At 46.8% G+C, this 11,759-nt stretch overlaps 1 protein-coding gene across 1 annotated transcript; it reads right to left on the bottom strand.

Annotated features, from left to right (window-relative positions):
• Positions 1 to 8,019: 8,019 nt before the first annotated feature.
• On the bottom strand, positions 8,020 to 10,713 carry tmem234 (transmembrane protein 234). Its single transcript, XM_088354334.1, has 5 exons — positions 10,483 to 10,713; positions 10,058 to 10,209; positions 8,541 to 8,607; positions 8,357 to 8,449; positions 8,020 to 8,270 (listed from the first exon to the last, which is right to left on the bottom strand). Exons 1-5 carry the CDS (start codon positions 10,526 to 10,528, stop codon positions 8,176 to 8,178), a joined length of 453 nt encoding a protein of 150 aa, XP_088210460.1. The 5' UTR covers positions 10,529 to 10,713; the 3' UTR covers positions 8,020 to 8,175.
• Between the last annotated feature and the right edge of the window lie 1,046 nt (positions 10,714 to 11,759).

Genomic DNA, 11,759 nt, shown 5'->3' with positions numbered 1-11,759 from the left:
CCGGACAATCAACCTGACACGCATGTTTTTGGAAAGTGGGAGGAAACCGGAGTGCCCGGAGGAAACCCACGCAAGAACGGGAAGAACATACAAACTCCGCACAGTAAGTCTGGTAGCTGGAGGTTCCCAAGACCTTAGAACTGTGCCACACACGCGCTAACCACTGCGCCACCGAGCTGCCCCCTCCAGTATATCATATGTATATATATATACATATATATATATATAATATATACAATTACTTTTTTAAAAAGCATTTCAAACGAGTAAAAAAACATTTTTAGCTAATTTCTCTATAAAAACACATTTTCAATTACTCAGTTAAACAAGGTTAACACAAAACAGTAAGCACAAGCAAGTTCCAACCTTTTTAAAGAGAATTTACAGATTTTGGAAGTGCAGTGGTACCCCGGTCCTAAACTGCCTCAATGCTCGACCAAATCGGTGTTCGACCAAAAAATGTGCGCAAAAATTGTTTCGATGCTCGACCCGGAATTCGGTGCCCAACCGAAAATAGCCAAGTCAAATATCCGAAAAAAGTTCAATCGAGAATGAGATTTGGCGTGTAACGAGTGGAGCCGAGATGCACTCATGGGCGCGAGTTAGCCTAGCTTTAGCGCCACTTCTATCCGGACCGTCAATGAGTGAAGGGGTACGTCATTTCTAAAGTTATTGTTTCCCTAGTTTGTGCTTTTATCTATTATCTTAGTTGAACGGTTGGAAAAATGGATTGGACTCTCGGGAACCGTCCTCTTATGGTGAAGATCCTACCTCTCAGATAGGACACACCTTGTCAGATATAGTGAAATGACATCTGAGCCCTTTAGTGTTACCTGTGGTGTTCCGCAGGGTTCAGTACTTGGGCCCCTTCTTTGCAGCATTTACATGCTTCCATGAGGTGATATTATTTGCAAGTATAATATCAGTTTCCTTTGCTGCGCAGATGACACTCAACTACATCTTCCGATGGAGGGATCGGCCCCACTAAACTGGAAATTTGGAAGCCTACCGATGTGGGCACTTTAATTTTTAGTTGTGTCCATCCATCTTTATTATTAAAGGCAAAAAAATATATATAAGAAGAGAAACCTGATCTTAAGTAAGTGTCATGGAACAGAACAAGGACTCGGATCCAATAGCGTCAGTTAAAGGATTTATTGTGACAAGATTCGGTGGAGCAGGCTTGGGACGTCGAGCCTTGGCAGTGGAAAGCCTCTTGGGACGATATGGCAACTCCGTGGTGAAAACGCGTGGCGAAACGTAGCAGGTAAGTCGGTGGCCGGGACGGAAGAGTAGATCGAAAACTTTTAACAGACAAGGGTCAGGCAACGAGAATCAGACTTGGAATATACATGGGCTTGTGGTACCTTGAATGTTGGAGGTTCACTCAGGAAATGAGGAAGACACTCGAACGTCCATCTCTGGACGCTGACAGCTTATGTAGTAGACTTCCACCAATCAAGAGATCGCGTTCCAGCACACCAGCTGATTACCTCAGGTGACTCCGGTTAGGTAATCACGACAGAACCCCCCCCTCAAGGGACGGCTCCAGAAGTCCCCCAGGGAAAAATAAAAATAAATCCAAACACGTCACATGGCAACACCGGTAATCCAAGGGAAAAAAAAATCACAGGCCAGTTACAAATAATTCCCCAAAACCCAAAATACATCACCAATAATCCAAAAATCGAGGGCCCAGAGGTCGTCCGATGAACCCTCAGAATTCCTCCGAGTGGATAGAGGCCCCTTCGTCCGCATCTGAAGGGGTGGTAGCGGGTGGGACTGCCGGTGGAAGAGCAGCAGCGTCGGACCTCCGACGACGACCACGGCGTGGTGCTGGTTGGTCAGGATGCAGTTGATGGAATTCTGCCACAAGAGATCGGTCCAGGATCTGCCTGCTGGGAATCCATGATCTCTCCTCCGGACCATATCCCTCCCAATCGACCAAGTACTGGAAGCCCCGACCCCTGCGTCGGGAGCGGAGCAGGCGGCGCACTGTATAGATAGGCTCCCCGTCCAAGGAGCGTGGAGCTGGGGGAGGAGGTGGAATGGGTGCCAACGGACTCTGGCTGACGGGCTTGATTCGGGAAACATGAAACGTGGGGTGCACTCTCATAGATCTTGGTAGACGGAGACGGACTGCTGAGGAGTTGATAATTTTTACTATAGGAAACGGGCCAAGATACCGAGGAGCCAGTTTCCTCGACTCAACCTTCAGTGGAAGATCAGCTGATGCGAGCCACACCTTCTGGCCCACCTGGTACTTCGGAGCAGGACTCCTCCGTCGGTTAGCCCCAACGGCATGAGTCTTGCTTGCCCGAAGGAGTGTGGCCCGAGCACGAGCCCAAGTTCGCCGACAGCGACGTGCATTCGCCGTAGCTGACGGGCAGTTTACTTCCTCTTCTTGACTAGGGAACATAGGGGGTTGGTACCCATACACACACTGGAAGGGGGACATTCCAGTGGATGAGCTAACCAAGGAATTGTGAGCATATTCCACCCATGCCAATTGCCGAGCCCAGGACAACGGTTCACTAGAGACCATGCAGCGAAGTGCCGTTTCCAAATCTTGGTTCACTCGTTCAGACTGACCATTGGATTGAGGGTGGAACCCTGATGAGAGGCTGACAGAGGCACCCAACAGACGACAGAACTCCTTCCAAAACGCGGATGAGAACTGGGGACCACGGTCAGAAACAATGTCCAGAGGGATGCCATGGAGGCGGAACACATGCTGCTGGACTATCAATGCAGTTTCCTTGGCGGAGGGGAGCTTCGGTAGTGCCACGAAATGGACCATCTTACTGAACCGGTCCACGATAGTTAGTACAGTCGTCATCCCCTCGGATACTGGCAACCCCGTCACAAAGTCCAAGGAGATGTGGGACCATGGGCGGCGGGGAACCGGAAGTGGATGTAACAGACCGGCCGGACGTTGGTGGGATGTTTTGTTCTGGGCGCACACTTGACAGGCGGAGACGTATTCCCTAACGTCCTTGGCCATGGTAGGCCACCAGAAGCGTCGGGACAAGAAACTGTGAGTCCGAGCCGACCCCGGATGGCAAGAAAAGTGAGAATTGTGCCCCCATTGGAGGACCTCGGACCGTAAGGGTTCGGAGACGAATAGTCGACCCTCGGGACAGGAGCTGGGACCCGCCTGATCGGGTATCGCCTCCCTGACTCGGGACTCGATATCCCAGGAGACTGCTGCCACCATACAGGAAGCTGGAAGGACCGTTGCGGGACCCTGAGGTGTGTCATTGGAACTCTGGAATTGTCGGGACAGCGCGTCGGGTTTCACATTCCGAGATCCGGGTCTGTAGGACAGAGTGAAGTTAAAGCGGGTGAAAAACAGGGCCCAACGTGACTGGCGAGGATTGAGCCGCTTGGCCGATCTAATATATTCTAAGTTCTTGTGGTCAGTCCAAACTATGAATGGCACCGTTACCCCCTCCAACCAATGCCGCCATTCCTCCAGGGCTAGCTTGACGGCCAACAACTCACGATCCCCCACGTCGTAGTTGCGTTCGGCCGGGGACAACCGCCGGGAAAAGAAGGCGCACGGGTGCATTTTCTGGTCCTTGTCCGACCGCTGGGACAGGACAGCACCCACTCCCACATCTGAGGCGTCCACCTCCACTACCAGTTGGCGTGCAGGGTCCGGTACCTGGAGTATGGGGGCCGTAGAGAAATGGGTTTTTAGACGGTTGAAAGCTGCATTAGCCTCGGAAGACCACCGAAATGGCTCTCTAGGACTGGTAAGAAGCGTGAGGGGAGCTGCCACCGAACTGTAGTTCCTGATGAACCTCCGGTAGAAATTGGCAAAACCAAGGAATTGTTGGAGTTTTTTCCGAGACTCAGGGACAGGCCAAGAGGTGACTGCTGATACCTTGGCAGGATCCATCTGAAGGGTCCCCTCCGCCACGATGTAGCCCAGGAACGAGACTGTCTTGGCGTGAAACTCGCACTTCTCTGCCTTAACAAATAAAGAGTTCTCTAGGAGACGACGGAGAACCAGCTGGACATGTTTTCGGTGTTCATCGAGGGACTTTGAGAAAATCAAGATATCGTCCAGATACACAAAAACAAAACGATTAAGCACATCTCGTAAAATGTCATTTACCAAAGATTGGAAAACAGCTGGAGCATTGGTTAATCCGAACGGCATTACCAGATACTCGTAGTGACCGTTGGGTGTGTTGAATGCCGTCTTCCATTCATCACCCTCCCGGATTCGGACTAAGTGGTAGGCGTTGCGCAGATCAAGTTTAGTGAAGACCGTGGCCCCCTGTAGAAGCTCAAATGCAGAGGCAAGCAGAGGCAAGGGATAGCGATTTTTAACCGTGATTTCATTAAGGCCCCGATAATCTATACAGGGCCGGAGTGACCCGTCCTTTTTTCCCACAAAGAAGAACCCCGCCCCAGCAGGAGAAGAGGAGGGTCGAATGATACCAGCCGCCAAGGCATCGGAAATGTACTCCTCCATGGCCTTCCTCTCGGGAATGGACAAGGAGTAGAGGCGGCCCCGAGGAGGAGCAGACCCCGGCAGGAGATCAATTGCGCAGTCATAAGGTCTATGAGGGGGCAAGGAAGAGGCCTTAGCTTTACTGAAGACCTCCCGTAGGTGGTGGTAACAGGCTGGGACCTTGGACAGATTGGGTGGAGCCCTCGTGGAAACAGGATGATTTGGGTAAGGAGCGGCTTGCAGACAGGTTTGGTGACAGTCCATGCCCCATTCAAGTATCGACCCAGTGCGCCAGTCGAAATGGGGGTTGTGTTGCACCAACCAAGGATGACCCAGGACAAGGGGTTGGTTAGGGGAGTGAAGTAAGTGAAATCGGATCTTCTCTCTGTGATTTCCAGACAACTGTAGTTCAATGGGTTCCGTTATTTGAGATACGGTGCCTAATAGGTGGCCATCCAAAGCCCGAGCTGATACCGGGTTAGGAAGGGTTTCAACAGGTATCCCCATCTTGTGTGCGAGTGACAAATCCAGGATATTTGTTTCGGCGCCAGAATCGATGAGGGCATGGAAGGGTTGAGATGTACCGGAAATAATGAGATTTGCCCGGAGAACAGGTCTATCAGTCTTGGGGGACGATAATAAAGCTGAGCTCAATCGGATGTCCCCTATATCCGACGAGCGTTTGCTTTTAACGGGCAATTTACCACCCTATGTCCCTGGCCGCCGCAGTAATAACATAGCCGTTCGGTACGCCTTCGCTGGCGTTCTTCGACGGAGAGAAAGGTGCGGTCCACCTCCATCATCTCATGAGGTGCGGTAGAATTGGTTGGGGGGTTCGGTATCTTACTAATGTCTTGACTTTGCCGGGTGATGGGTTGTCTGGGATCTTCTCTCTCTCTGCGTCTTGCCTGAACCCTACGGTCGATCCGGGCGGTCAGTTCGATAGCATTGTCAAGAGTTACCGGAGGAGCGTGGGAAACCAATTCGTCTTTGATATAACCGGACAAGCTATGGAGGTAGGCGTCGACCAGCGCCTCTTCGTTCCAGTGACTCTGGGCTGCTAGTGTGCGAAAGTCAATGGCATAGTCGGCAATGGAGCGTCTCCCCTGGCGAATGTTCAAGATTGAACGAGCAGCATCGACTGATGAGGCTCCAGAATCAAAAACTTTAATCATTTCCTGGCTAAGCAAATTAAAAGAGGTGCATGCTGTCGCCCCTCGTTCGTATTCTGCCGTTCCCCAAAGGCGGGCTCTGCCAGTCAGATGATTTATCACAAAAGCCACCTTCGCCTTTTCGCTCACAAAGGCTCGCGGTTGTAGATCAAAAATTAGTCGGCAATTTATAAGAAAGGGGCGGATCTGGGCGGGCTCTCCACTGAATCTCTCTGGCGAACCTACTCGTGGTTCAACACTGCCGACCTGATCAGAAAGGGGCGGAACTGGATCTCGTGCTCGTGTTGCCGGGGAAGCTTCGCACTGTTCAAAAAAATCTTGGTGACGTTGTACTTGCCGGACTAGTGTGGATACGTCGTGGACGATTTGTTGTATTGCGCCTTCGGTGTGTTGTAGGCGCTGTAGCGCGGATTCCTGTTCGGCATTTCCGCATCTCTCAGAGGTGGGACGAACTGTCGCTGGATCCATGCTTTGGTTCGAGTGTTCTGTCATGGAACAGAACAAGGACTCGGATCCAATAGCGTCAGTTAAAGGATTTATTGTGACAAGATTCGGTGGAGCAGGCTTGGGACGTCGAGCCTTGGCAGTGGAAAGCCTCTTGGGACGATATGGCAACTCCGTGGTGAAAACGCGTGGCGAAACGTAGCAGGTAAGTCGGTGGCCGGGACGGAAGAGTAGATCGAAAACTTTTAACAGACAAGGGTCAGGCAACGAGAATCAGACTTGGAATATACATGGGCTTGTGGTACCTTGAATGTTGGAGGTTCACTCAGGAAATGAGGAAGACACTCGAACGTCCATCTCTGGACGCTGACAGCTTATGTAGTAGACTTCCACCAATCAAGAGATCGCGTTCCAGCACACCAGCTGATTACCTCAGGTGACTCCGGTTAGGTAATCACGACAGTAAGTTTCCAGCATACGTAATCTTAGTTTTGTTTAAAATGCAATAATAAATAATAAAATATGAATGCTCCTTACCATTGTTTCATTATTCAGCCAGACTTCTAAGCCATTTAGCTGCAGGTTATGACCTTACTCTAGCAGCTATTGTTATTGTTAGTTGCTTCTGCTCCACACTTAAGTGTCACTCACCGTACACAGCTGGTCGTGCAAACTAACTTCACATATTTTCTTGATTAAGGCACCTGCCGCTAGTCATATTTGACCTTTTTCCACTGTTTCCCTCTCTAGTCACTATTGTTATTGTTAGCTGCTCCATGTGAATGCATTTCTTTGAGTTTTCCTTGCCTTCGTGTAATAATAGTCTGCACAGCCCTTTGAGAATTTTTGGGATCAAGGGCGTCACAAATAAACATGACTTGACTTGGATGTGACAGTGAGTAATGATTCATCACTAAAAACGTTTTTGTAGCCTGGAATGGAGCTGCATTGGAAGCCCAAAAACTCCCAAGCCTACTTCCACATTTTCTTGTGTGAGCAAAAACGAAGCAAGCTGGGTAGATCTGCAGCGTCTGAAAAGAGCCAATAGCTGGAGTTGGTCAGAGTTGGGGTAAGAGGCTAACTTTAGCAGCTAGCAGGAGAAGCTACTAAAAAAGCCAGTAAAGGATTGCAAGAGCAAAAATTATTTACATGGGGTTAGCTAACAATAGCAGGTAAACATGAGCCCGCAGCCAAGTGGCTAACACGAGTGGCTAGAGAAGAAAACATTGGGAAAAGAGGAAGTTTTGAACAACAGGACTCAGTGACTATCAAAAGCAGATATTTAACATCTCATTTGAAAAAAAGCAATATAATTTGTGTCAGGACTAGAACAGGAAACAGGACCCACTCGCGCAACGTTACTCACAGTTTTATTGGGGAGAAGGGAAAGGATAGTACACACAATCCGGAGCTCGCCGATCGCGGGGAGCTGGTTGCTCAGACGTGGAAATGGTATTTCCTTGGCGAGCGATGGCGGTGTCGAGCACAGAAAACAGGTCAGTAGCCGGACAAGGGAGCAAAAATCGTGGTCGATATCAGGAAATGTGTTGTTATTCGGGACGGGAGAACAAATGTGGTCGAGCTCAAACAGATCGTAACGGGGGAAAAACAGGAGCAAAAACACAGGACAGTCAAAAAAGGGCTTGCCGTGTAAAAACGGAGATTCGCAGACGGACCAATAAAAGGGGACTGACAGGACAGAGTTTAGAAACTGACAGGGAGCCAATCTGTCAACAAGCTGGAGCTGGCGCCACACAGGCGGGGCCAATTGGGCGCCATGGCAACCGTGACACACACGGGCGCGGCCAATTGGGCGCCATGACAATGACAATTTGTTAATATTGCACAGTACTGTATATCATGTTTTAATTAATTTAAAGTAAAAACATCAATTCATTATAAACGAAAAACAATAATACTTAAAAAACGAGAAAATGGTTTACCATAAGGAAAATAATGTTCTCCTATTTTTACCTGTTTTAATAAAAAGAAAGAACACTCTATTTTGGGGCCGCTTTGGCAACTCCATCACCTAGAGCACTTTAATGATTTTTAAAATTACTTAATTAATATATTCATAAAAACATTCTCAATTTATTGGGAGTGTGTCCGAGTTTCAACATCATTCATGGAGCTTACGATGCACAACGTGACCCCGACCATAGTGAGGAACATTCCGGCAACAGCCCCTGAAGTTTGAAAATCAAGTTTTAACAAAACTGTTTTTATTTTTTGGTGTGTCCTTTTGGGACCAAAGAACTCGAATCAGACTCACTTTTGCCTCCGAAATGTTCCCCCAGTAACTTTCCGGTGAGCAGAGTCCACAGGAAGCTGAGGGAGTTGGACACAGGGACGGCCAACGATAAGTCTGTAGGACAAAGATGCAAGATGGAGATCGGTGAAAATGATTTTGAGACAAAAACTGAAATTTGTAGACATGAGAGCAATTAGTGTCTCACCTGCTGTGGAAAGTGTGTAATAGTAGACCAAAGAGCCACTTTGGTTCAGGACGAAGGGGATGAGGTACTGAGGATGGACAGAAAAAAAAAAAACAATGTCATTGATCGAGAGAAAGTGATGAGAGAGAGAGAGAAAGAATGTGAATGAGAGAGGAGAGAAAATGAGAGAGAATGAGAGATAGAAAATGAGAATGAGAAAGGAGAGAGAAAAGGAGAGAGAATGAGAATGAGAGAGTAAATGGTCTGCATTATATAGCGCTTTTCAAGACAATGAAGACCTCCCAAATCGCTTTACAATGTGCTTCACACGTACCCATTCACACACACACTCACACACCAATAGCGGCCATGCAGCCATGCTTATTGGGGAAGAGAAAAGGAGAGAAAATGAGAAAGGAGAGAGGGATGAGAATGAGAGAGGCGAGAGAAACAGAGAGAATGGAAGGAGAGAGAAAATGAGAACGACAGTAAAGAGAAAAGGAAAGAGAATGAGAGATAGGAAATGAGAATGATAAAGGAGAGAGAAAAGTAGAGAGAGAATGAGAATGATAGAGGAGGGAGAAAAGGAGAGAGAAAGAGAAAGAAGAGAGAAATGGAGAGAGATAAAAGGTAAGAGAAAGAGATAGGGAATGATAATCACAAACAGATAGAGATATAAAGTAAGACAGAAAGAGGAAGTGTCACAAAGAGAGGTGGCAAGGAATAGCGAAATATAAAAGAGCACGTGATAGAAAGTGATAAAGAGAAAAAGAGAAATACACAGAGAGAAAAAAGGAAAGACAGAAAGACTGATATGAAGAGGTTGAGAGGATAAGGGAGCAAGGAAAGAGTTAGAAATGGATAAAGAGAAAAAGAAAACCAAAGAGACAGGGTGAGAGAGAGAAATACAAAGACAATGAGACAGAGACAGAGTGAGGAAGAGAGTGAGAGTGAGAGAAAAACAGAAGGGAGACAGAGCAACAGAGGGAGAGACATATAAAGAGATAGTGAGTGGGGGTGGAGAGGAAAAGATATAGGAGAGTGGTAGAAAGAAATATTTAGAAATAGAAAGAGACATTAGAGTGACTTACTGTAAACAGGGAGAGAGAGGAAGAGGTAAAGAGAGAGAGAACTAGAGAGACATAAGAAAGAGAGAAAGGGATAGAGAAAAACAGACCAAAAGTGAAACTGTGAAAGACTCAAAGAAAGAGAGAGGTGGAGAGGAAAAGAGAAGGATAGGAGATAAAGGGATAGATAAGAGAAATAGACAGAAAAACAGGGAAAGAGAGGAGAATAGTCGTTGACTGGTGTTGAATAGTATATAGCTTTTTTGCTGCTGTTATTTGTGTCTTCAGTTTACTGGCCTCAACCACTGTTTAATACGGGTTACTACCATCCGTCATGGTGTCACCACGTGATTAGGTCACGTGTGTGCAAAGGGTCAGCAGGGAGAGACAGAGATACAGACAGAAATAGAGATGGAAAAAGGCAGAATAAAACAAGAAACATAGAGAAATAGAAACAGTGTGTGTGTTTACCTTGATATTAAGAAAGAGAAACTTGACCTCAGCAAGAAACTGGGCCACTTTCCCGGATTTGGACACAAGTTCGATTCCCTCAGTGCCTTTCTTCAGGAAAGGGTTGGTGCAGCCCCACAACACGGACACCAGAAGCAGACTTAGCACTTCCACTGAAAATAATAGTTATAATTTTAAAAAGCGAATTAATCACTTATTTTTACGTCATTTCTTCTTTAAGATCATGTCACTTCCGGTGTAGCTAAATAACTTCCCTAGCATTAAAGCTGCGAGGCTAAATGTAAAAGCATGAGTTTAACGAACTGGAGGCGCGTTATCTCCCAGTTGTTAACACACACACGCTTAAATGACAAGAATACGCTTGCATTACTCGAGGTATATTTAACCAGGACTAGTTAAAAAGGTAGATTAGTTTAGCCACCTACCTCCTGTCACCATGATAACCAAGTCACACTGACGGAGTGCGTTCATGAACTCATGTGTTCGCTAAACGCAATCACAATAAAAGTGATTAAAGTATGTAAAACAGTTAAAGATACTGTTATTTTTGTCATAAACTCGTATAAATAATCAACAGAGTGCAGATGAAGACGATAAAGGTTTCAAATCCACCATGTTTTTGGTTCATTATGTAAGCCGACGGTGTGTTCTTGAACGCCCCCTTACCCAAGTGTAGTACGCTTGTTAGTCAATAGGAAGCGTGGTTACACCTCATCTCTCATCTCATTAGCTACACCGCTTATCCTCAGTAGGGTCGCGGGGGTGCTGGAGCCCATCCCAGCAATCATCGGGCAGTGGGCAGGGGACACCCTGAACTGGTTGCCAGCCAATCGCAGGGCACACAGACAACTCGCTCGCTCATTCACACCTAGGGACAATTTGGACCAGCCAATTCACCTGAAATGCATGTATTTGGAATGTGGGAGGAAACCGGAGTGCCCGGTGGAAACCCACGCAAGCATGGGGAGAACATACAAACTCCGCACAGGAAGTCTGGAGCTGGATACACAATGTTACATATTACCAATGTTCCCTCTAAACTGCGCGTGTGCGCAATCGCGCACTGCCCGCACATTCTCAGCGCACAAGAAAATCGAGCCAGCTCACAAAAATGAGGGCTCAAAATTGCGAATTAAGAAGCGAATTAAGTCAAAGTAACAGCGCATGAAGGTAAAAATACACGGATTCCCCTGACGCTGTGTTCTAAATGCGGTATTTTGAAGTCAAGGTCCAAGTAGAACTAAATTGAGTAAAGTCAGTAGAGTTTTTCGAGAACCGGCTTCTTCGACTCGGCTCACTAAAAGGAACCGGCTCTTTCGGGTCCTAAACGGCTCTTCGGGTTGTTTTTGCTTCTTTAATCCCAACATGACCAAATATTATGTAAAATTATGCATACAATGACTTAAAGGAAGGGGGAATAGAACAAAAAAGAAAAAAATACCAAAATGAAAAAGTAGTGAAAAGCTGAGAAAAAAAAACGAAACAAAAAGAGAGAAAAAGAGAAAACAAGAGCAGGAAAATTTCAGAAAAAAAGCCAGAAGAAAAGAAAGAAGCAAGCAAAGGGGAAAAAGGTAATAGAGAACAAAAAGAAAAGGTAACAGCGAGGCAAAAATGAACACAATGAGATATTTAAAAAAAGACATGTAAAAAGAAGAAAAAGTTTGTGTTGCATTCAAATAATTTCCAATTATATCAGGTGAAT

Source organism: Urocampus carinirostris, chromosome 15 (genome assembly GCF_059441175.1).
Source record: "Urocampus carinirostris isolate Australia breed hairy pipefish chromosome 15, RoL_Ucar_1.0, whole genome shotgun sequence".
Lineage (NCBI taxonomy): Eukaryota > Metazoa > Chordata > Actinopteri > Syngnathiformes > Syngnathidae > Urocampus > Urocampus carinirostris.
The sequence above is the reverse complement of the archived record's forward strand: the minus strand, read 5'-3'. Positions and strand labels throughout refer to the sequence as shown.